General features: G+C 48.6%; 12 protein-coding genes across 12 annotated transcripts; 7 read left to right on the top strand and 5 right to left on the bottom strand.

Annotated features, from left to right (window-relative positions):
* Positions 1-475: 475 nt before the first annotated feature.
* FOXG_04875 (uncharacterized protein) lies at positions 476-957 on the top strand (the record flags this gene model as incomplete). Its single annotated transcript, XM_018382910.1, has 3 exons — positions 476-490; positions 538-871; positions 926-957. The coding sequence occupies 3 exons, from the start codon at positions 476-478 to the stop codon at positions 955-957; spliced, it is 381 nt and encodes a 126-aa protein (XP_018239726.1).
* A 573-nt stretch (positions 958-1,530) lies between these two features.
* Positions 1,531-3,010, top strand: FOXG_04874 (uncharacterized protein; the record flags this gene model as incomplete). The annotated part of the gene is made up of 2 exons (XM_018382909.1): positions 1,531-2,161; positions 2,337-3,010. The coding sequence occupies 2 exons, from the start codon at positions 1,531-1,533 to the stop codon at positions 3,008-3,010; spliced, it is 1,305 nt and encodes a 434-aa protein (XP_018239725.1).
* A 684-nt stretch (positions 3,011-3,694) lies between these two features.
* On the top strand, positions 3,695-6,088 carry FOXG_04873 (uncharacterized protein). Its single transcript, XM_018382908.1, has one exon. The coding sequence runs from the start codon at positions 3,756-3,758 to the stop codon at positions 5,775-5,777; it is 2,022 nt and encodes a 673-aa protein (XP_018239724.1). The 5' UTR covers positions 3,695-3,755; the 3' UTR covers positions 5,778-6,088.
* A 569-nt stretch (positions 6,089-6,657) lies between these two features.
* On the bottom strand, positions 6,658-7,054 carry FOXG_18921 (uncharacterized protein; the record flags this gene model as incomplete). Its single annotated transcript, XM_018399066.1, has 2 exons — positions 6,658-6,867; positions 6,890-7,054. The coding sequence occupies 2 exons, from the start codon at positions 7,052-7,054 to the stop codon at positions 6,658-6,660; spliced, it is 375 nt and encodes a 124-aa protein (XP_018239723.1).
* A 317-nt stretch (positions 7,055-7,371) lies between these two features.
* Positions 7,372-7,796, top strand: FOXG_18920 (uncharacterized protein; the record flags this gene model as incomplete). Its single annotated transcript, XM_018399065.1, has 2 exons — positions 7,372-7,417; positions 7,471-7,796. The coding sequence occupies 2 exons, from the start codon at positions 7,372-7,374 to the stop codon at positions 7,794-7,796; spliced, it is 372 nt and encodes a 123-aa protein (XP_018239722.1).
* A 63-nt stretch (positions 7,797-7,859) lies between these two features.
* FOXG_04872 (uncharacterized protein) lies at positions 7,860-9,472 on the top strand (the record flags this gene model as incomplete). Its single annotated transcript, XM_018382907.1, has 2 exons — positions 7,860-8,410; positions 8,476-9,472. 2 exons carry the CDS (start codon positions 7,860-7,862, stop codon positions 9,470-9,472), a joined length of 1,548 nt encoding a protein of 515 aa, XP_018239721.1.
* A 176-nt stretch (positions 9,473-9,648) lies between these two features.
* Positions 9,649-12,420, bottom strand: FOXG_04871 (uncharacterized protein; the record flags this gene model as incomplete). Its single annotated transcript, XM_018382906.1, has 3 exons — positions 9,649-9,760; positions 9,817-12,279; positions 12,329-12,420. The coding sequence occupies 3 exons, from the start codon at positions 12,418-12,420 to the stop codon at positions 9,649-9,651; spliced, it is 2,667 nt and encodes an 888-aa protein (XP_018239720.1).
* Positions 12,421-13,651: 1,231 nt separating this feature from the next.
* On the top strand, positions 13,652-14,753 carry FOXG_04870 (serine/threonine protein kinase; the record flags this gene model as incomplete). Its single annotated transcript, XM_018382905.1, has 2 exons — positions 13,652-14,387; positions 14,437-14,753. 2 exons carry the CDS (start codon positions 13,652-13,654, stop codon positions 14,751-14,753), a joined length of 1,053 nt encoding a protein of 350 aa, XP_018239719.1.
* Positions 14,754-14,772: 19 nt separating this feature from the next.
* FOXG_04869 (uncharacterized protein) lies at positions 14,773-15,798 on the bottom strand. Its single transcript, XM_018382904.1, has 3 exons — positions 15,512-15,798; positions 15,209-15,466; positions 14,773-15,163 (listed from the first exon to the last, which is right to left on the bottom strand). Exons 1-3 carry the CDS (start codon positions 15,650-15,652, stop codon positions 15,083-15,085), a joined length of 480 nt encoding a protein of 159 aa, XP_018239718.1. The 5' UTR covers positions 15,653-15,798; the 3' UTR covers positions 14,773-15,082.
* A 1,191-nt stretch (positions 15,799-16,989) lies between these two features.
* Positions 16,990-18,343, bottom strand: FOXG_04868 (L-asparaginase). The gene has a single exon (XM_018382903.1). The coding sequence runs from the start codon at positions 18,258-18,260 to the stop codon at positions 17,151-17,153; it is 1,110 nt and encodes a 369-aa protein (XP_018239717.1). The 5' UTR covers positions 18,261-18,343; the 3' UTR covers positions 16,990-17,150.
* A 554-nt stretch (positions 18,344-18,897) lies between these two features.
* On the bottom strand, positions 18,898-22,689 carry FOXG_04866 (MFS transporter, SP family, general alpha glucoside:H+ symporter). The gene is made up of 3 exons (XM_018382901.1): positions 21,949-22,689; positions 21,652-21,892; positions 18,898-21,598 (listed from the first exon to the last, which is right to left on the bottom strand). Exons 1-3 carry the CDS (start codon positions 22,427-22,429, stop codon positions 20,704-20,706), a joined length of 1,617 nt encoding a protein of 538 aa, XP_018239715.1. The 5' UTR covers positions 22,430-22,689; the 3' UTR covers positions 18,898-20,703.
* On the top strand, positions 19,159-20,601 carry FOXG_04867 (uncharacterized protein; the record flags this gene model as incomplete). Its single annotated transcript, XM_018382902.1, has 1 exon — positions 19,159-20,601. One exon carries the CDS (start codon positions 19,159-19,161, stop codon positions 20,599-20,601), a length of 1,443 nt encoding a protein of 480 aa, XP_018239716.1.
* Positions 22,690-22,709: the final 20 nt, after the last annotated feature.

Raw genomic sequence — 22,709 nt, 5'->3', positions numbered from 1 at the left:
CAGATGTATTCTGACACTTCCAGGGCCACTTTCCATATTTGCCTGTAGATCACGATAAAGGGATCGAAATCCTTGCTCCCCGCTCCCGTGAATCTCACGTTATATGACGCGTGCCAAGGGACCCATCAGTGAGACTTCACGGAGCTGAACGAATGGCAAGGGACTTGTTCCTAGCTGAGCCTCGCTTCGATCCACTAAACGCACCAGAAATTACCTAAAAAATAACTTGTAGATCTAGGCTTCCGCTGCATATTCTCCGTATACCTTACGGAACGAGAATGAATGCTGCCTCGATCATGATGTCATGAATGAATCTATGGACCAGCTTCTGACTGTGGGAAAGGAATCGAGATGCTCACTATCACTATAAATGTCGTCTTTGGTCCTCCAAGTATCCAGATCCGTCAATAATCACAAATAAATCTTCTCTCAAACCATCATTTACATCTAACGACACTCAAACAAATTCGTCACCATGCACTCAGCCTGGGTAAGCATTCCCTAAATCCCAACCCTTCCCTCAGCTAATAATCATAGACTCTTGTTACCCTTCTCTTCGCCTCCTCCGCTCCAGCTGTCTTGGGCGGCAAGTGTAATGCTCCACGCGAAGCGGGTGAGAACAACAACTGCTTGGGAGGTTCCTACAATGATTGTGTAGCAAGGAACAACCAGCTGTGCACCGGTGAATGCTTTGGCCAGCCCGCCGGCGGAGCTGGCGCTCCATGCTACACTGGATGCACTACTAGGAACCAGCAGTACTGCGCTGGCTACTGCATGAAGATCAGCAACTGTGATGACTGCATTGAGAGTCTCAAGCAAATGGGTGCTGCGGGATCCGATGAGCAACACAAGGAGACTTGTAGCCAGGAAGGTAAGGGGTGTCCGAGAATCTGTGAAGAGTTTCTGTTCACTAACGTAGCTGTAGGTGACTCGTACTACTGCAACTGTGACTCTTAGTAGTCACCGCGAAATTGTAGTAGATTGGCGTTCACAGCATACCCAGGCAAGGGATACTTACATGCTGTTGTTAACTAGATTTAGAGCCTACAAGATAGATATCAAGCCCTCCTTCTCACTGCTCTCTAATTTGAACTTAATATGCTACTTGGCCGATTGCTGGCCGTAAGGTTAAAGTTTAGGGTGGAAGATAACATGAAGGTCCGTGAATGGTGAAGAGATGCATTCCTATGCGAACTAAGTTCATTGTGCTGAATATATGCTCTCGGCTACATGTCTCAACTGCAAATAGCATGTCTAGTTCACAATTTAGACATTATGTCAGAATGAATAACCAATTGCTATGGCATATATGATAATAGAAACTTTGTTATAATACTCTATCAATCAGAGCCGTCGTCCGGCTTAAAATGTCTGCGCACGCTGAATATTATTCCTAAAGCTAAGCTGCCCCTCAGTAAGTCAACAAGCAGGACTCTCTTGGGAATAGAATATTCTTCGACTCCTCACCCCCTTGTGACCTCCATCACCTTGATCAGACTTGACCGACCGTCCAGCAAAAACGCCGACAAAATGACCCGTTGGTCCTCCTTACCTACCGAGATCCGCTGTATGATCTTGGAGACCCTGACAGCACACAAATCCATCGTACCGTACGCCTCGGTTTCAACGGAATGGCGAGACTTCATTGAAAAAAAGACCTTTGCTCATCTTAGACTCCATCCCTTATGCCTCGACCACCTCGAGCAGCTCGACAATCACTACAGGGGGAGAATCGAGCATCTATGGCTCAATATAGAGCTCAACCGATATACTTGTCGATCGTGCCGAAAGAGAGAGTCGCTTACATTGTCATATTCCATTGCAAAGATCCTAAACGAAGCCATCACCAGGCTATTCTCCATCCTGACGACGTGGAGAGAGCCTTTGACTCTGGAACTCAATGCTTACTGCCCAAGCGATTCGGAACACTGGTTCAAAAACAGTTACTTCGGAGCTCCCGGTGAAGACAAATTCGAGTGTCAACCGCATAGCCCAGATCCTATTCACGATCCAGAGCACGGGTGGTCTAGGGGCCGTGTAACTAAAGCGCCACCAGACGACGCTCTACGACGTCCTTTTGGACAGGTATCTGAGCTCAAATTTCGACAGAGCCTCCCTTCAGTCCATGCCGTGACTAAATTCGTTGTACGTCGGCAGTGCCGTCAGCAAATCAATCCTGAAACCTTACAATATCTTTGGTCAAAGCTTCCAAACCTAAAAGAGATCAGCTATGAACCATGGCAATCACACTTGAACATAGCACAGCAAGTTTCAGATATGGGCAAGCAATAAAATAAAAGTGAATGATGTTATAGTGCTGACAGAATAAGTAATAGGTTTTCTAAATACGATCCACAGCCTCCCGGAAAGCGTTAAAAAAGTCACCATATTCGAAGATTTCAATGAGAATTTCCTGGAATTGTTTGCTCTTGGTAGAGGTTTGCTTTCAGAACTAAATCCAGAACGAGTCAGACTTCCCTATCCCATCCTCGGCGCTATATTTGCCGCGCGAAGCCAGCAGCTCGAGCATCTTTCCGTCTCTTTCATGATCGATGCCCGCCATTTTTTCGATGCGTCTCAACCAAATTGGAGATGGCCTCAGCTACAAACTCTCTCACTGACATCCCGAGCAATCGCCAAGGCCGACGACCATCAAACCAACAAGCTCTTTCAAACCGCTGCACAAGTCGCACTAAATATGCCTAAGCTCCAGACACTGACCATGTGGCAAGGAGAAAGAAGAGAAGCTTGTGCTTTTACCTATCGCCGAAAGTATAGTTCGATACACTGGCAAGGTACACGAGATCTGAAGTTGGAGTCTCAGACCATCGAGGCGTGGGAGAAGGTTACCGTGAAATACGCTGAGAGAGTGCTTACAGTCGATAAAAGTCTTTTCATGGAGGATATCACCTCTCATGGGGATGCTGTTCACTATTTGGGTCTGCATCATGTTGTTGACAGGGTATCGCTACAGCAAATACGAGCTGAGAATAGAGTCTCTTGGCTTTGATTACATTACAGAGGTGGCTTTATGGAGAGGAATTGCGGCTATAGCGGTTCTTCAGAGCGAAGCAGACGATCTTACTATCTGGTTCGCAGAGGGGAGCGAGTCCACCTCAGGAAGCCCATCCGAAAGTTTTACAACAAGAAATGTACATTCTTACCAAGGGAGTTTCGAAATTCACATATGAAGACTCACTCTTTGTCAGCTACAGGCGTATCTTGCCAAGAAAGATAATTCTTGGTTGCGGGCCAAAAGGCGGTCTGCGAAACGAAACATGCAAGAGAAACCTTCAGACCTTTATCCTTAGTGATGAAAATAACTAACCTAAAAGTCTTCTTAGTCTATACTAAACTTGGCTAAATCTTTCTCTCACTTAGAATAGAGGTCTGAACTTTGCTTCCTAAGATAACGAAAAATCTGAATGTGTGAGTTTCATGGAAGTTGAGGAGGCTGAAAATAAATGGGTTGATGATGGCAAGTCAGTAACAACTCTGGGAAAATTCAATAGAAAGAGGTTGACGCTTTTGCTACCTCTGAATGGTAAACTATTGAAGGAACAGGCCATAGCTTGACCTATCATGTCCAATTTGATCTTGGCAGGCAGGTGAGATATTAGTCAGCTCTGAATAATATCTCGTTCAGACAATCAATGCCTGGCCTGATTCTAGATATCACCAACAAAAGGTTTGCCAACCCTCCCAGCCCAAGGACCCCGGAAATCTCGTCTGCGTGTTAGTATCAGCCTATTGTCATGTTTTCCTACAATAGCACAGGAGGCGTGCTCGGCCCAACGCAAATCCGCCTCCTCCATCTACTTCCAGTGACGGAGAACAACGACTCAATTGAGTGTCGTCTCGAGGTTGTCGCACTCGAGGAAAACCCTGTGTATGAAGCTCTTTCGTATTGCTGGGGCGACAGCTCTCAGCTTCTGGAGATAAAATGCAACAATGAAGCATTCCAGGTCACCGAAAACCTTCTCAGTGCACTCCAGCACTTGAGGAACGAGCATACCGAGCGACCGCTATGGATCGATGCCATTTGCATCAATCAGAAAGACCCGGAGGAGCGCCAATCCCAGGTTAAACTTATGAAAGACATCTACAACAAATCCCAGAGGGTGGTCATCTGGCTGGGTCCCGATCCAGCCTCTGATGGAATCAACCACCTGTTCGAACTGATACCAACGACTGAAAATCTTGCGCTGCCTCATATTAGCAAAATTGGACGAGAATTCTTCGAGAAGCATGTAATCCCAGCTGATGGCTGGTATCAAGCCGAGGACAAAGCTTCCTCCGAAGCCCCGGCTAAGAGTGATTTTGCTGTACCAGACCCAGCCAAAAAAGGCGCAGTCGCTCTACTGAAGAGGCCATGGTGGTCAAGGGTGTGGACTGTTCAAGAAATGGCTCTAGCTCGCAGTGCGATCATCATGTGCGGCGATTTAGCTGCCCCAGTACTGGACGTCAGTCGCACAGTCGGCTATATCATGATGTACGCAATCAGCAACGCTTTTAATACAGGGGATGGCGAAGATGTCTTTAATCTGGAAGACAGCATGTTGGCCGACAATGATGGCAAACTTGCCGTCGCCATACTGCGGTTGCGTCGCAGTTTCGGGAAGAACAAGGAGCTTGCAGTGCTGCTCCATCTTCTTCGGTGGTTGAGAGCCAAAGATCCGAGGGACAAGGTATACGGCTCTCTAGGCATCGCCACATCAACATATGGGATCGAGCCAGACTACACTATTTCCATTGTGGAATGCTACGCACGTACAACTTTTAAGATAATAAGCGGTAGCTGCTCACTGGAGATTTTCAGCGCTTTGGGAAGGCCGTCTTGCATACCACCTACTTTGACAAGCTTGCCTTCGTGGGTTCCTGACTGGAGTTACGACGTCACTAGTGTTCCGGATGAAGAGAGAGCCCCCTCCAGCATCAAGAACCCAATTATAAGGGAGAACCAGCGAGCACCGCAGTTGTTTGAAATGAGGGACGCGTTTCCCGAAGAAAAGGCGTCCAAATCCAACAGAACTTTCACTGCAAGACTTCTAAACGATGGAAAAACACTCATTCTCAAGGGTGTCTTCGTGGATGAGTTGAACAATGTTGGAGACAAGCTGATATACCCTTACGAAGGGCCTCGGATACAACTTGACGATGTAGTCATGAGCTCAATTCGAAATTTCAAGCGAAATGCGAGGATCGCTGAGGCTATTGGGGGAACCATAGCTGTTATCCAAGGTTGGCAAGACCTGGCGTTCAAAACTGAAAATCTTTATACGATGCCCGGTGAAACCCGAAAGGATGCTTTCCTCACAACCATAATAAGAAACCGGATTCTTCTCAGTGCTAATCGACGCCATGTTCTGGACTGTTTTGAACAGAGTATAGCAGGGTTTGATATGACCATGACTGGCACAGTTATAAACCAGCTGCATCTCTCACATGTGGTACCAAAACTCTATCGCCAACTACTCGGGTACAAGAAAGTAAGCAACATGGAAATGAGCGACATATTCACAATGGGGAAGTCCCTCACCGACGTGCAGTGGGCTTTTGATCAAAGAATGGCGACGACGAGCTCGGGATATCTCTGTTTGGTTCCTTGGCCTACTCGCTCTGGTGATCGGATTGCGCTGCTTCAGGGAGGGAAGACGCCCTATGTGCTACGGAGGGCTGGGGAGAAATGGAAGATCCTTGGGGATTGCTACGTTCATGGAATCATGTCTGGCGAGGCATGGAGTGATGAAAAGTGTGTTGATATTGAGATTATTTGATCAAAGCGCGAAAGTTTACAGGGAAAGGTGCGAGAAGAGTGCTGCTAGGTAGAGAGACGGGGGTGGGTTGAAGTGCTGGAGGCTCTTCACAATGACCGCGTATGCCGCGACCGTGATGTGAGGTTAAGCAAGTCAATCAAGTGATATTTAGACAAAGAAGAACTCGTACCGGGCTGCAGATTGGTAACTGCATTCCCATCCATGTCTGGAGACGATTCCTAACGGATATCGATAGCCGGAGCTGGATATGCACTCACACAGGGATCGGAAGAAGCAAACCTAGAACCACAGTGAAAATAAATTCTCTCGGCTGAAAAGTGGTTCGTATCTTACATAGCGGCAGAGTGTATTTCGTGCCCTCAGCTCCTATTGAGCGAAACAATCACCATGAATCGCCGGCTGCGCTGGAAGCCATCATATCTTCAATCTTGAGGCTACTTTGACAAATCCACACATGTGTTCCCAAGTCGTTGCAGTTGCGGTGATGGCCACCTTGACATCGCTCAAAATGCTTTCGCTCTGGCTCTTCCTACTGGGAGTTCTTATCTGGCGCCTCCACATCTCATACAACCATTTGTCCAAAGTTCCCGATGGGATAACCGTGGTCGCCACGCAGACGTTTTACTCCGTATCTCGTTACACAAATGGCTGAGATCTGGAACATTCCAAGCGTCATGAACAAAGCTTATCACGATGCATGCTTAAGAGACAAGTTTGTCAACACCAGACTAATGTGTTTAGTATAACAGAGGGGGCTCCGCTTGGGGTATTCACCACGACGAGGAACTTTATCCTAATGGGAACACTTTCAAACCATTTCGCTTCGTACTGTTACACAAGGATGAGGGTATTCAGGACAGTGCGGATGCACACACTCTGCTCACTCCCTCACAGAACTATGTTCCATTTGTGATTGGAAAGCTTTCTTGTCCTGGGAGACAATTTGCAGCTGCTGTCTCAAAGGTGTTTCTCGCGTATTTGGCGATGAATTATGATTTGGAAGAGGTCCATGAGAAGCCTCGTTTCTTGAGTTTGGGACATCTTCCTGTGCCTGCCATAGAGCAAAGCTGAGAATCCGGAGGAAAGCACTCTGTGTGCAATGTCAAGCTTACAATCAAGTTTGAAGTTTCCTTGAGGTGTCCCTGTGTGTCGCTAAATCGGGTCTGGTCATATGCCATTGTGAATGCGATTGTGGCATGCTTCTCGCCGGGGATGGACCAAGGCTTGATGCCTGGAAGGATCAAGCTGTAAGCGAGCCAAACTCCAATCAGCAGCATGACGTGAAGGGTTTGTTTACAGGCTTCAATTTATCTTGTAGGCAATCAATTATATCGGAGAATTGCTTATTGTGGCACGGCTAAATGCAGCTTGAGTGACGGGTGGGCCTCGTGCATTGACATCGCTTCTTGATCCTCCTGATAGGATGACTCAAGACAAAGGCAAACGAGCTCAATCATGTAAGTCAGTCATGGTTCAGGAGTGAAATATTTCAGAAGATCTCCTTTCACTTCTCCATCTTTCATCCTTCATCCTTCATCACACCTAAACCGCTACGTTCAAATACACCCCTACTTACCAAATCGTTTTTCGAAAAATGACATCTACATCAGCGATTAGCCTCGCCAACCGCGTGGGCCACGGTCAGTTCCTATCCTTCTCCGTCCAAGTTGCGCAATGATAATCGGAACACCAGATCCATCAAAGCCAACAGTGATCGGTCTCTACGGTCTTCCAGCTACTGGGAAGTCCACCGTTCTCGAAGGCCTGCGCAACAAGCTCGGCGAGACAGAGTTCGCATTCTTTGATGGCTCCGACGTCATTTCCTACCTCGTCCACGGTGGCCTAAAAGCCTTCCAGAAACTCGAAGACCCCGAAAAGAAAAGTGGCGAGCGGAAGCCATCACCCACATCAAGAATGAAGCTGCAGCCAGTGGCAAAATCGCTGTCGTCACTGGACACTTCATGTTATGGTCAAAGGAGGATAGTGCCCCGTACGCTGTGTACACGCCCGAAGACTTAGAGACCTTCACCCAAATCATCTATTTAAACCCTAATGCGTTGGTTCTCTTGTTTCAGGCCATGAATGAACAGATTTGACATGACCGGCTTGAGCGCGGAGAATTGGGTCCTTTGGCAAACCCTTGAAGTCACAATCTTGCGAGACCTCTGTCGTCAGCATAAGATTCTCTTTACCACTGTTCAAAACCCCGCCCTTGAGAATGTCCTGCCTCTTGTTCGGCACTTCCGAGAGCTCGCGCCAGCTGGATCAAATCTCGCACAGGTGAAGAAGCGGCTTGGCGAGATCATCGCTCTGCACGACAGCAAAGAGCTTCAGACATTCTTGGTCTTTGGTAGCGACAGGACCCTGTCGGTTGAAGATGGTGGTCGTCTCCTCGTGGATGAGCTGGAACAAAACGGCACGGGACTGAAAGACTCTGCCATGAGAGACTTTTTCAGTAGCCCGATGGGAATTCAGACGAGGCATTCCACCAGGCTACCTTTCTCTTGGAAGAAAAATGTGATGATGACATGTTCGAATTTCGTTGCGACAATGCGTCTGCTCTCGTCCCTCTGTATCCTGAATTCATCTCTCTTCTGCGCCGCGTTGAAGAGCAGAAACACATCGGCGTGGTTGTCATGACTTGCGGCGTCGGGCGACTTTGAACCAAGATCCTCGAGCACCATGGCCTGTCGGACAGCGTCAAAGTGATTGGTGGTGGTAGATTCTCGGATGGATACTTCGTCACTCCTGGAGTCAAGGCCGCTGTCGTGTCGCATCTCAAAGACGTGCATGACCTCAATGTATGGGCCTTTGGTGATAGTCCCTTGGACATACCCATGCTTTGGGAAGCGGACCAAGCTGTTGTTGTTGTTGGTGATGAGAAGAAGAGAAGCACTACTATGGATGCAGCCTTGGCCACGGCCATTCAAGATGGTCACCTACGAGCGCGACAGGTCCTCCTCCCAAGTACATCGTCACCTAGACTTGACAATAACAGTCTACCCGTGGTCAGCTTTGATGATGGTGACTTCTTCAAGTCAATTGTTGATCCCCGCCCAGAGCGTCGCCCACTGAAGAAGTATGACGCTACCAACAAAGCTGCCTCCAATATTCTCATGTCGCCCATGCGCAGCGCTGCAGTATCTGGCCCCATGTTACGAGCAGCAAATGCCAATGTCGGCCGTTACCTAGCCACTGAGTACGTATCCAAACTCATTGGTCTTGAGGAGTTCACCATCTCGCACGTGCAGGGCCATCAGACAACCGGTCATCGTCTGCGCAACGAAGCTAAGACTTCAATCATGGCTTTTATGCGCGGTGGCGAACCCATGGCATTCGGCATCAGCGATGTGTTCCCACAAGCCATGTTCGTTCACGCTTCTAGTGCAGATGATGTCAAGAAACATCAAGTTCAGGGACAGTCGAACGTGATCTTGGTGGACTCTGTGATCAACAGCGGCAAGAGCGTCATTGAGCTCATCAAGCGCGTCGTCCGTCTTGAACCCAATATCAGTATTACAGCCGTGGCTGGTGTAGTTCAGACTGAGGCAATCGCTGAAGGTCATCTCTTTGCAAAGGTGATGAGACGACACGGTGCTGGATTGATTGCACTCCGAATTTCGGAGAACAAGTTCACGGGAACGAAGACGACCGACACTGGGAATCGGCTCTTCAACACGACTCGCTTGGCTTAAGACTCTACAGCGCGACGCCCCAGCGGTAACTAGGATCACTCTAGGAATAGGTAGATGTAGTCGACTATAGATTTCACGAGAAACTGAAGAACATTTGACATTATCTAATTGAAAGGCGATGTGATCCATTTGTGCCTCCACTTCCATCAGCCATCGCCAACACCCACACGGTAGTCTCAGCCCTCATTGTTACAGTTCGTACAGTAATCCATAACAACCTTACAAGAGTTCGACAACTCAATGTGTCCACACATCCAAATGTTGTCATTATTCTTCGCATTCTCACGTCTGTATCCAAAGTTAGTAAGTGATCCTCAATCAACAGCTGGTGAAGGGGGACTTACGCTTCCTTGATGAGCTTACCGCTCATACCGATACCATAGTCATCACAGCTAAACTTGGCAATACAAGCAGCCTGTCCCATAGACATGACCATGAGAAGACCCTTCTTAGAGCGGCTGTAGCGCGTAGTGTAGCCTGTGTAGATGGTATCGTCTTGGAATTCACCAATGGCGCGATCACATGCGTCGCCGAGACCGGACTTGGAAAGTCCATCGCTGGTACCGCACTGCCCGGAACCATCGTTATCGACATGAGTCTGTGTAGGGACTGGCGTAGCGATGGTCTTTACGTCGCCGATACCGTTGGAGAAGGTAGCAGTTACATCCTTGTATACTTGTCCATACGCAAGCGTGTAAGCAGTCCAGGCGAGGACAGTTCCATCAATGGTCTTGGTGAGAGGTTCGTTGATGGGTGCTTGTGTAGGAGGGGGGGCTTCAGTCGCGGGATCGACCTTGGAGGGGTATTCGGTATACGCTTCGCATTTATTATCGATGAGTGTGGCTGTCGCGATGTACTGCTTGCCTGAGACGGTGGTGGAGCATTGGCAGTAGGCTGATGTAACGCGGGGACCGCCGTAGATGCCGCAGGGATAGTATGTGCGTACTGGGGCGGTGGTGATGCCCTCTGTTGAGCCGGAAATGATTGTGTTGGTGGTTCGGTCGGAGGGACGGGTTGTTGTGAGGAGGGTGCTGGGTGTTGTGGTAGCGGGTGCTGAAGTGTTAGTCTCATCAGCCTGGGATGTCTCTTCCGTCTTGGCGGTTTGATCAGCGGTGCTAGTCTCATCGGCAGGCTTGGTAGAGGTCTCTTGGACAGAGGTCTCAGCAGCGGTGGTAGACTCAGGACCTTGGTTGGAGGTAGTCACATCAGCATCCTCAGTGGAGGTAGGCACATCAGAAGTACCAGTTTCAGCCGCACCAGCAGAGGTCTCGCTACCAGTAGCGCCGTCGCCGCTCGTGGGGGGCAGTGCAATCGAAGTCTTGGGCTGGGTATCCGAAGCAGCAGGCACATTGGTAGTCTCCCTCATCTTGCAAGATCCCGTAGTCTCAGTTGTCTCAGCAGAAGTCGTAGTCTCAGCCTCAGTGGAGGTAGGCTTCTCAGTGGTACTGGCCTCCGTCTTGCTCTCCTCTGTCTTGGACTCTTCCTCTTCAGTCTTAGACTCCTCCTTCTCAGTCTTGGACTTATCCTCATCTTCCTCCTCCTCACTCTGATCCTTAAGATCATTGCTGTTGTTGGTGAGAGTACTCACGATGGGAGTGACGCCCTCGACAATGCCACCAGTGATCTTGCCAGTAACATCCTCAAGGTTGGAGACGACACAAGACAAGGTGTTGATGACGTTGGAGACAATGTCGAGAAGTCCGCGACGTCGCTTACCGGGACAACCACCAGACTCATTACCGCCAAGATCCTTGATAGCACCCTTGACACCATCGATCAAGTTATTAACCTTGTTCAGCGTATCTGTCTTGAGACCATCAGGGTTATTGGTCCAAGCGACAATGATAGGGATGATGTCGTCGACCTTGGAGTTATACTCTGAGGCAGTGACCTGAGCCTGAGAAGCAGCAGCAGTGGCTTCTTGAGGAGGAGCAGTGACGGGGGCTGAAGGGACATCGCTGGGCTTATCGCTTGGCTCAGAGGCCTTTTCAGTTGTACTGGGGATGTTGTTGACGGGGGCGGTGGTGCTAGGAGCATCGGCCTTGTTGGTTGTGGTTTCGGGAGGGGGCACCTCAGCGCTGGTGTCGGTGTTTGGAGGAGGGATGACAGCCTCGGTAGTCGTCTCAACGGGTGCCTGAGCTTGGGTGGTGGTCGTCTCAGGACCAGGAGCAGGAAGATCAGTGGTTGTGTCGACAGGTTCAATTGCGTTGCTGGTAGTCTCAGTCCCAACCGGAACAGCAGTGTTTGTGGTGGTGTCGACAACCGGAGGAGGGACGTCGCTCGTAGTCTCTGTTCCAACAGGAGGAAGATCAGTGTTGGTAGTCGTACCAACTGGCTCAACAGCCTCGTTGGTAGTGGCAGTCTCAGTACCAGCAGGAGGGGGAGCATCAGTGCTGGCACCAGGAGTGCCAACAACGTTGGTCTCTGTACCAGCGGGGGGAATCCAGTTCGATGTAGTCTGTTCATCGGTTGTAGTAGGAATAGGGTTCACGACAGGAGCATCAGTGCTGCTCAACACATCCACGATAGCTGATGTCTCGGTACCAACAGGCGCAATCTCAGCGCTGGTGGTAGCATCAACAATCTGGTCAATAGTGGTAGGAGTCTCAATCACAGGAGCAGCATTTGTAGTTGTGTCAACGACAATAGCGTCATTGTTGGATGAAGTCTCAGTGTTGATCACAACAACGTCTGAACTTGTAGTAGGAAGAACGTCAATGGGCGCGACGGCGCTGGTGGTAGTAGAAATGAAGGAATCAGTTGTAGTGGTATCAGTGTTGACGTCTCGCTCATTAAGCTGGTAAATTCTATGATGAATTAGCTCAGCCAACTCGATTTCGACTGCATGTAACTCACTGGTAAGGAACAGCAGAAGTGAACTTGGCTCCGAAAGACAAAAGAAGGAAACCAATGCCAATTGGCATGGGAGAGTCTGTAGGGCGCAACATAACGAATGAAGAAGCTAACCCAACCAAGGTTTGCGATACTAAAACAATCGACTAAAGAGCGTCTGTAGGAAACAAAAGACTTTAAGTAAAGTCAAGAATAATAAAGGACTTATTTACAGACATTTACATACAAGCCTCAACATTAAGAGGATGACTTACATGGATTGTAAGCCATCTCCATAATTCTAAATTACAGGGCCGATCCTTCAGAAGAAACTTCCGAAGGATCTCAACGCACAGTAGCAAAACACGCTGCTTACATTAGTGCATCGAAATTTACCTCCAGATTCAGCATAGACTGCACGGCATCGCATCTGCCGATAGTATTACGACGCAGAGTGAGATGGTCAAATATCGGGACTCCTTAATTTCCATCCTTCCGAATCCTTAGAGGGCTGCAAGGCTCCATCCCGTGCGCTTATCGGGGGCTGTTAGTGGGTGCCCCCAGTTGTATTCTAGGGCTTAGCTGACTCCACTGGAGTAAACGGACAGGGGAGTTGTAGAATAGCCTACTCTCATTGGTATGATCGGGCTGTAAATAAGAAATCTGCCTTGTAATATTGTCTATTATAGATTCATTTATTTCATGCGTAGGATTTGAGATCAGTGAGTATGTCATCGTTGCAATAGGATTCAAAGCATGTAAACAATCAAGGTAGATAGGCGATCGCAATACTACCGCTGAGCCTCGTCACCATTCTCATGATTCACCATCTCTAATCATCTCAAGGTCCTACGGGGCGTGCAAAAGCTGAGCCCCCAATCTAAGCATGTTTCTACTAAAACCTCATCCAGACCCCAATCTTGATCCCATAGACACGGCAAAGACGGGAAGATCTGGAGCCTCGTCTCACCTTTCAAGCCTCCCGCAAAATGTCTCAGGAAACCGCCTGAATCTTCGGCTCACGAGTCATCAACACGCTATAACTCCACGCACATACAGTCAGCTCAGCCCTGTTTCATCGGTAGTGGAACATGTCAGCACAAGGATCTCCATTATAGCTCCTGTTTCAAGTACAATAAAATTTAGATGAACTAATTAAACGGATTACGCCAAGGATTCAGCATGCATCCTCTGAAAAACATGGGATATTCTTGGTCTTGTAAGTCACTGTCGAAAGATTGGCAGGTCCGTTAAATAAACGCACCACCCAACATTGTAGACGACCCTAATAGCAGGTCGTTGGTATTCTTCCTACACTCTTTTGGATAGTCATTCTCTTCCGCGACGATGCTTTTCTCAAGTCGCTTCACCTTTGCCCTTGGGGCTTTACTCTCTTTTATCGCCAACGCCAGCGCCGCTTCTGGCGAAGGTAGTTTTCCTGATTTCATCTCAAATTGGGCCCTCTTCCGAAGATGGGAGGACATCACTGCTTCAATCCCCGTCTTTGACGTCCCCGGCATGGAAGACCTCATTGTCGGCGACTGGGTCAACTCTGAGAAGAAGTTGACCTGGGAGTGCTACACGCTCACCAAGGACAGCACCGTCGCTACTAGCTTGACAGTCCTCATCGACAAAGCTACCTTGACTTGGACCGATACTGAGAACCAGCCGCAGCAAGAGACTGTTGTTAGTAAGCGCAGTGGTATCAAGTCTGGTGATGGCAACGCTATCATGTATGGCGCTCGTCTGCAGAAAGCCCTCGATCACCCTAATATTCTTCCCATTCATCACATCGTTTATGGCAAGGGTGGCGTGAAGGACTATGGTTTCGCTATCATGCCTTATGTCCAGGAGGGCTCCGTGGCTGATAACCTCGGCAGCCTTTCTGATGTGAACGGCGCTTTCAAACAGATGCTCGCTGCTGTTGCTGCTGTCTCCGCCGCGGGCATCATCCATCGTGATCTCAAGCCCGAGAACTTTCTCAAGGATGGAGATACCATTAAGCTTATGGACTTTGACCAGTCGCGAGACATTGGCACTACTGTTCAGATGGACGTCGGCACTCCCTCATACACTGCCCCAGGTACCATATCTACTTCCTCCATCTCAGCTGTAAACTAACATTTCTCTAGAAATCATCATTGGCAGAGACTACACCACCAAGGCTGACACCTTCTCTCTGGCCATGAGTTTCCTCGTCATGTCTGTTCCTGACCTGCGAAACTCTGATGACCGATTCCAGCTGTGGAAGGATCTCATTGAGCCTCCCAACACTAGTTACGAGCGTGTTACAGCGGACAAGACAGAGGAAATCCTCCGGGGGAGAAACTATGGTGTTTTTAACGGTAACGATGGTCTTCTCAAGGTCATTGCCAAAGCTATGTGCAGCGAGAGTGAAGGACGCTACACTCCTGCTGAGTTCGAGACTGCTTTTAACGGAGCTACATAATTGCCAGATTGGTCAGGAGGAGGAGAAAGGTAAATAATACTTTGGGTCAAGATAGTTGAAACATTTAGACTTTCTATGTATCCTCAGATTGGTGATCGTTACACTTTGGCCGTCTCAGACAGATCGTCTCTCCAAAGTGAAACGCTTGGAACATGATCTTTCACCTTTGGTGCACATACGGCTCTGTATCTGTGTAGAGATGATCCTTGTGCTGCTCAAGGCTAGCCCGCCACTTAACGATTTGTTTAGAATCATAAGAAGTAGTTATTGAAGAACGACGAAAAGTGAGAGCGCAGAGTAAACATTTCCAGGTCTTTGAGCATATTCCCTCATTCCTTGCTTATCGTTAACGCGTCTGCCGCCTCTCTCAAGCGTTCGGCAGTAATATCCTTCCGTGATTGCACTTCAAGCTGTAAATCATTAGCCAAATTCACCACGAGAAGTCCAAGACTTACTGTAGCCACATTCTTGATGTCCGCTTTCTCGGCATGCCAAGTCAAATCCCTTCTTAGCCGATGCTGAACTCGCGCGTTCTTGGTCGAAGCTGTAGCAGGGAAACGTGTCCAGATCAAGATGACAGCACCTGACCCAGGATAGCGATAAAAGGCAAACTTCTTTATTCCAGGAGCGTCAAAGTACTCGGCAAGATCTTCAGGTGCTACCTGCTTGACGTGATCGTCGAACTCGATGATGTCCTCTTCATGATCGACTACCTAATTCTGGGTGAGCTTGGCTCTAAGGACGTGAGATGGTCTTACCATCTTCAACAGGTCACCATCCTGGAGTTGAGACAAAGCTGCTGCGCTGCGAGCATCGAGAAAATAATCTGGCTCTGTTTTGGGCTGATCTGCCGTCCCGGGAAGATTGATGGTTTGGCGTTCTGTTGATCCGGATGACATATTGAAGTCTGTTATTTTTTATCTTCTGTGTTTTAATGAAAAAGTGATTGAAGGTGTAAGAAAGTAGTGTCAAGTCTACTACGTCTTGAATCTCTGGTGCATGAACGTGCGCTAGACCACTGTAACGGCGATTAGTCAGGGGGAATAGCCACTAAAATCAGTGACATGCTGAGTCCTACAGCGCACGCGCCATCGCAGGTAGGACTTTATCACCGATTGTGGTGTCGAGAAGATGCGAACGATTTTATAGGCCCCGTCTCGGAGATTAACATAAATTGTCACATGGCTACCTTATTTTCATCGTCTTATTTAAAGCTTCATCTGCTATCTAACCAATTGTTTGGCGTGTAATACAGAGATTCTTCACGACCATTCAGCCTACCCTAGAATCGGCTTTTTACCGTTAGGATTATTTTATTCAACTCTCCCCTGTAAAAATTCTTTCTTGGCACGCACTGTTAGTGCCGTGTTAGGAGCGGGATTTTCTGCAGGCCACGCGACCACACAAAACTGCGGGGATGCTATCGGCTCCCTAACAGCAGTTTTCAGAGAAGGAATTTTGGAGAGTTCGCCTTCTCTGACAACACCTTTGTCGGATCTAATGGCGGCACCTCAGAACCAGAACGCCTTAGATATCGGAGGACGATGCCCATGGCATCGGTAGCGACATCCTCCCGATCAACGACGCCGATTGCGATGGGTTTTTCTCCTTTGAAGGCAAGCCGCACCGTCGGCCTCTGATTCCTTCCCGAGGTTTTTCCCTGCCGCCGCGACAGTCGACTACGAGCTACAACTTGGTTACTGGAGATTGTGGACTGCGTCGGCAGATGTAGTGATGCGCGAGAGAATTCTGGTCGGTGGAAAAAGTTCGACAATAGATTGCCCCCGAACCCGCTGACGGGTGACGGGCTTGAGAAATACAGCACCTTTTGTGCCATTGGTATGCTGGATGGTGAAGGAAGCGGGGTTTCCCTGTACCTAGCTAGCTCAGCACGTCTTTTGCTCCAGTAGGAGATCTGGCTTCGTTACAGCCACCCAGACGAAAAATATACAAACAAACAAACAAACAAACAAACAAACAAAAACAAAGGATTATTTTATTATTTCATTTATTGGATTGTGGTTAGAATGCTGTTTGGATGTTCCCTGGATCTTATATTCCTCATCAAGTGGTGGCTAGCCATTTTAAACTTGTTTTTATGCTTAAAGTAATTAGACTATAAGCAAACCTGTTCTTTCGGCTGAAGTTTACCACGTAACCGTAGCCGGGTACAATTCCATTAAACCAATCATAGTATTACAAAGAAGAATAGAAAGTAAGTAATTTGTATATCATGGTAAGGAACTGAGATATTTCTCTACCCCTTGAATAATCTAACAGACGAGTTAGATAGTTCATTGCATGTTGATTGGACAGTGCGTCGCAAATGATATTCTCTTGAGAAATGTTATTCTAGTTCATATATACATCATGAAGTCATACGGATTTGCTCATCATCTAAGAAGCATACTCAAAAATGTCCTTGATCTCCTCAATAGAAAGCTTCTTCTCCAACGCAAGCTGGAGCTGAATGCGTGCTTTGGAAGGATTCAGATATCCAGCTCCAATACCAAAAGGTCGCTCGTCAACATATCCCCAGGCAGTGCGTCGGCTAACAACGACAGGAATCTCAGTCTCGTTGAGAACCTTCTTGATCTCCTCAACAGCCTTATCAGGCCAACCTCCAGCGCCAAGACCAGCAAGAACAATACCCTCAGCACCGTTCTCAATAGCTTCTTGGAAAAGCTTAGGGTCAGTTTCTTGATGACCATACAGGACGTCAACTTGAGGAAGAGCAGTCTTGGTGGAGCTGGTGCTGATGTTGAAGTAGTGATGACCGAGAGGTCTAGTGGCGGGGTACCAGAAGATGGGCTCGACGTTCTCGAAGGAGCCGAGATAGCCTTGATCTTCGGCCTTGAAGGTGTCGAGGGAGTTGGCGTTGGTCTTGATGGTATATCGCGCAGAGGCAATCTTATCGTTGAGAACGATCATGGCTCCTCGCCCCATAGCGCTCTTGCTGCTGGCGAGTCTGACAGCAGAGAGGAGGTTGAGAGGGCCATCAGCAGAGAGAGCCGTAGCAGGGCGCATAGAGCCAACCATGACAACAGGCTTCTCACTCTTAACAGTGAGATCAAGGAAGAAAGACGATTCCTCAAGGGTATCAGTGCCATGAGTCACAACAACACCCTGCATGTGCTCGCTATCAAGATCATCCTGAATGCGATGCGCCAAAGTAGTCAAAATAGTCGAGTTGATGTCTCCACTATCAACATTGGCGATCTGCACGCCCCGAACATTGGAGACGTTACATAATTGGGGAACAGCGTCGATCAACGTCTTGATACCCAAAGCACCAGCCTTGTAGCCCGTAGTCTGATCAGAAGACCCGGCTGAACCAGCGATTGTACCGCCGGTAGCGTAGATAGTGATGTTGGGAAGACTGGCGTTGTAGCACTCAAAGTCGCTGACTGCCCGGGTGACGAGCTGGGGTATCTCGGGGAGAGGCGAAGCGAGGGCCGAGCCTACAAGGGTAGTGAGTGTGAACAGGGATTGAAGAGAGGGCGACATGTTGGGCGGTCAGGACAAGACTATCAACGATACAAGACAACTGCCTGAAGAACAGAGAAACAAGACCATGATGAAGGGGAGTTTGGGCATCTTTTATAGTCGTGATATCTTGGTATCTTGGCCGTGATCAGCTTATCCTGACCGAGGATATGCCTGCAACCCACCGTGTTACCTTATCATTAGTTAACAGGTCCCGTCGGATCGGCTCTCTAGTTCAAGGATAGTAAGATAGCCAAGAGCGAGTAAGGTGAGGTAGAAGGTTCTCGCCGTGCACCCTAATTACGTACAGCGATAGGTGATCAACCAGGGATTATGGGTTTCTGCCAAGATTCTAGTCTGCATTATTATCTTTCGGCCTCTAACGCTGACATGCCGATGAAGACGCGGGGAAGTCAGCCACCGTGAACAATTGGCTTGATGATGGAAATTATTTCTACATCTAGAAATAGATAGAACTTATATCACTTACCAATATACTGGTTTAGGGATATTAATCAAGTTGACATGCTTTCGCCAAGTGATAGACGATATGTAACGGCCCATTTAGGCATAGCCTCTAAGCGGGGTGTAGCAGTTCCCGAATAAACCAGCCTCTCCAATCCCCACGAACTCAAAATCCACTTTCTCTCTTTTCTCTGTTGGTTCTTGACTCAGTCGCTCTCTTGTCCCTTGACATTTGAGTTACATCCTATCGCTTGCGGGAATTTTTCGTTTCTTTCGTCTTATTTTTCTTATCTTTTCGTTACCTCATCCCAAGGAAACTTACTCCCGTTGCGGTACCCTCGACCCACGCACGTGCGCGATTATCGATCCTTTATCTCTCCCACTGTATCCATACCTGTACTGTACACTACTCAGATAAACACAGTAGACGTGTCTTATCTGAGGCTAAGTATCTATGCCCGACGATGATGTCCCCCCCGCCAAGCGGACGCAGGTACCTAGAGCCTGTCAGCGCTGCAAGACGCTCCGCCGAGGCTGTAACGAGTATCGGCCGTGCAGAAGATGTGTGGATGCAGGTCTAGGAGATCGCTGCATTGGACAGCCCGGCGCTCCGAGTATTCTCCAGCCTATCCACGGCCATTACTCGGTACCGTCCAATGCACCTGTTGAGGCGCTGCATCGACTCATTGAGCTTGTACCGGCTCAGGTACTCGATCATTGTGTTGAGCGCTTCTTTGCACGGCTTTACCCTACTATTCCTATTCTGACTCGCGATTATGTCGTGCTGCTTAGATCGGCGTCATCTTCGGCGACGCCTGAATGGAGACTTGAGGCTTACTCTGTCCTTGTCGCCATGTGCGCGCAGGTTCTCCTCCAGACAGAAGAGCCAGAGAATTTACTGTCGCAAGGCATCATCGCTGAGAATAATGCGACATACGGTTCAATGATCGTGGATCAAGTCGTCACCGTCCATCAATCCACCCCCCGCACAATGAAACCAACCCTCAACCAATGCCTCCTCGCATTCTTCCTCTACGCCTGCCAAGCGCGTCTCTCGCACCACAGCCAAACATTTCTCTTCCTGCGCGAAGCAACAACACTATTCTGTCTCCTGCGCCTCGAGGACATGGACCATTCCGCAAAGGCGTTAGCACACCGACTATTCTGGGTCCTTGTCGTATCAGAGCGATCTCACGCCATCCGATATCGCCGCCCCATCACATTACAAATAACCGACGAGGCCCCAGAAATCGACATGAACGATCCTTCGCTTTCTGGCTTCTGGAGTCTTTCGGCACTTTTTAGACCCATCGATACTTCGTTTGTTGCGCTGCTGAATCAGGAGCGCTTTGCAATCTCACCGCCTCTTTCGTCGCTGGATTTCGTGGAGACGGCTGTTAATACGGCTATAAAGCCTGATTTGCAACTTCATGAAACACAGAAAGCGAATCTGAGAATAACACAGCTGTGGCTACGGATGATTGTATGGAAGTTGCGCCTTCGACTGGGTCATCTCAGTGAAAACGCGCACCAGCATAGTCTCACTTACCAATACCCTCTAGTCGTTGCCAAGGATCTCACGCTCTCAACGCGAGATCTTTCCATCGACAGTATAAAGATCCACGGCATTGGAGTAACAGAGAAGCTTTACGACATTGTCTCGGCGGTAGTTGACGTACTCGCTCGTGTACCAGTCACGCCTTCAAGTCCCCAAGGCCTTGCGATGGGCACGTCACCTGAAGATGACTTACTATATATCCGGAACCTCATAACCAAACTGCCGGGAGGTGCATCCACTTATGAGCCGCTTCTAGAAAAGCATATACAACAGGCACTGCCGAGTCCCGGGCCTAGCGTGGCCCACAGTAGTCCACCAATATCGAGAGTAAATTCATAATAAACAATCTGTACATCAAGCTATTCAAAACTATATACCCACACTACTATCATACACCTCGTTTCTTTTGATTCCATCAATACCGATACATTATTCCAATGCCTACTGCAACTCTTTCTCGTTCAACTTCTTGTCAGAAGTAACCGAGTGCGAATAAGGATCGATCTGCGTCTTGGCAAACTTCCTTGCAGGAACCTTCTTCTCAAAGAGAACATCCAACTCAGCATAAGTACGATCCTTAGGCTCAGGAAGTCTGAAGAAAACCCAGATAGCAGAGAGGAGACATGTTCCAGCCCAGAAATAGGCGGTGCGAGCTCCCCAGTTCCACGCCGACGAGGATAGCTGATAGTTTGTCATGACGTTGACAAAGATGTTGCTAGCATTGTAGGCGGCGCGAGCCATGACGATGGTCTTGGCCTTGAGTCGGGTCGATGAGAGCTCGGAGATGAGAGAGTATGTGACGGGTCCAACGGTGAAATCGTAGACAAATGTGAAGAGAATGAGCATGCCGCCAATAGCCCAGACGGAAGAGTTGTCTTTGGAGAAGGAGAGGGAGCCGACAATGATGAGGATGAGGAGTTGAGAGCATAGACCTGAGAAGTGAATCGTGCGTCGGCCAACCCTGGACATCAAGAACCAAGAGCCCATGGTGCCAACCATTCCAAGAGCATATTGGCCCATGGACAGAGAGAAGGAGTTACTTGCATCCATACCAGCTTGTGTAAGGAAATATGAGAAGTAACCCATAAGATTCTGTCCACCAAGAGTCTGCACAAGCCAGATACCAACAACAATCTCAGTTCGGCGAAGATCAACACCCTTGAAGCAGTCCCTATAAGTAGTTCCCTCCTTCAAGTTCTTCTCCATCTCATTCGTATGCTCAATCATGGCAATCGTCTCGTCGGCGTTAAAGTTGGGTTGTTGGGGCGAAGTGAGTCTCAGAAGCGACTTCTTGGCTGCAGCTCGGTTACCCTTCCTGACATACCACCAAGGTGATCTATCACAACATTAGCTCAACAATCCTCATCCTGATGATGTGACACAACTTACTCCGGAGCAAAAATAACACCTGCCAGGATAGGCACAGGCCAAACCCACTGCACACCAAAAGGAATGCGATAAGCCCACTCGTCACCGCGACCAACAGAACCTTTGTTCACAGCAGCTGCAAAGAATTGACCAATCACCCAGCACATGTTGATGAAGGTCGTGAGGTAAGGTCGCAGAACAACCGGTGCTACTTCGGATGCATATGCAGGAGTAACGCTTTGGAACGCGCCCCATGGGATACCTTGTATCGTTACATCAGCGAATGGCACAGCTTTGGTGGCATGATATGATACTTACCGCAGAGGACTTCTCCCAGCACGAGAATCTTGACGTTGGGAGCGAAGAAGAGAACAAAGACAAAGGCGATCATGAGAACGAGAGAGCCAATGGTGGTCATCTTGTAGCCGTATCTGTCAGATGTCCAACCGGCGATGATGAGACCAATGATCTCGCCGGCGCGAGCACCGTTGGACAAACCAGATTGCCACGCAGGAGAAACAGCATATTTCTCTTTCTCGGCATTCCACGAGCCAAACTTCTCATTGAACACAGGAGAAGCATACAGATTGCCAAGTAAAGCAAGGTCATAGCCTTCCATGATGAGAGTCGTCGACAAAAGGACAGACCAACCAATGGCCTTGGGATAAGTCTTGATAGCTTCCCAGAGCGTCATATGATGCTCAGCCTCCGCAGCGACTTTGGCCTCTGAAGCAAGAGCTTCGGGGCTAATGGTCTCGTCATGCTGAGCGTCGATACTTTTCTCAGGATAAGAAGCCATGGTGAAGATTGGAGTTGGGATAATGGGAAGAGATGGGATGGCGAGATGCTGGGGGAAGAGTGAAAGGATAGTCGGTCCTTTATGTACTTTCGCGGAGCCGATACTCGCTACGCCTGAACCCGACAGCTCGGATGATGATTTTTTCGCCCAAGCTTAAGTTAATCCCCCAGAAACCAGGAACTGTACATCATCTGGTATGAAAAGCATGGGGAAATCTGGGGATTGAGTGTGTGGGGTGATTTTCAAGAAATGGGATTGGGGCACGAGTCTTTTGAACAGG

Source organism: Fusarium oxysporum, chromosome 7 (assembly GCF_000149955.1).
Source record: "Fusarium oxysporum f. sp. lycopersici 4287 chromosome 7, whole genome shotgun sequence".
Lineage (NCBI taxonomy): Eukaryota > Fungi > Ascomycota > Sordariomycetes > Hypocreales > Nectriaceae > Fusarium > Fusarium oxysporum.
Note: the sequence above shows the minus strand (reverse complement) of the source record. Positions and strands in the feature narration are given on the sequence as shown.

Coding starts and splice junctions, on each gene's coding strand:
- FOXG_04869 (XM_018382904.1), bottom strand. CDS start 15,652: ATGTCATCCGGATCAACAGAACGCCAAACCATCAATCTTCCCGGGACG. Junction 15,467..15,511: donor ATGGTGACCTGTTGAAGATG/GTAAGACCATCT, acceptor ACCCAGAATTAG/GTAGTCGATCATGAAGAGGA. Junction 15,164..15,208: donor ACATCAAGAATGTGGCTACA/GTAAGTCTTGGA, acceptor AATGATTTACAG/CTTGAAGTGCAATCACGGAA.
- FOXG_04868 (XM_018382903.1), bottom strand. CDS start 18,260: ATGTCGCCCTCTCTTCAATCCCTGTTCACACTCACTACCCTTGTAGGC.
- FOXG_04873 (XM_018382908.1), top strand. CDS start 3,756: ATGTTTTCCTACAATAGCACAGGAGGCGTGCTCGGCCCAACGCAAATC.
- FOXG_04866 (XM_018382901.1), bottom strand. CDS start 22,429: ATGGCTTCTTATCCTGAGAAAAGTATCGACGCTCAGCATGACGAGACC. Junction 21,893..21,948: donor GCTGGGAGAAGTCCTCTGCG/GTAAGTATCATA, acceptor TAACGATACAAG/GTATCCCATGGGGCGCGTTC. Junction 21,599..21,651: donor GGTGTTATTTTTGCTCCGGA/GTAAGTTGTGTC, acceptor ATGTTGTGATAG/ATCACCTTGGTGGTATGTCA.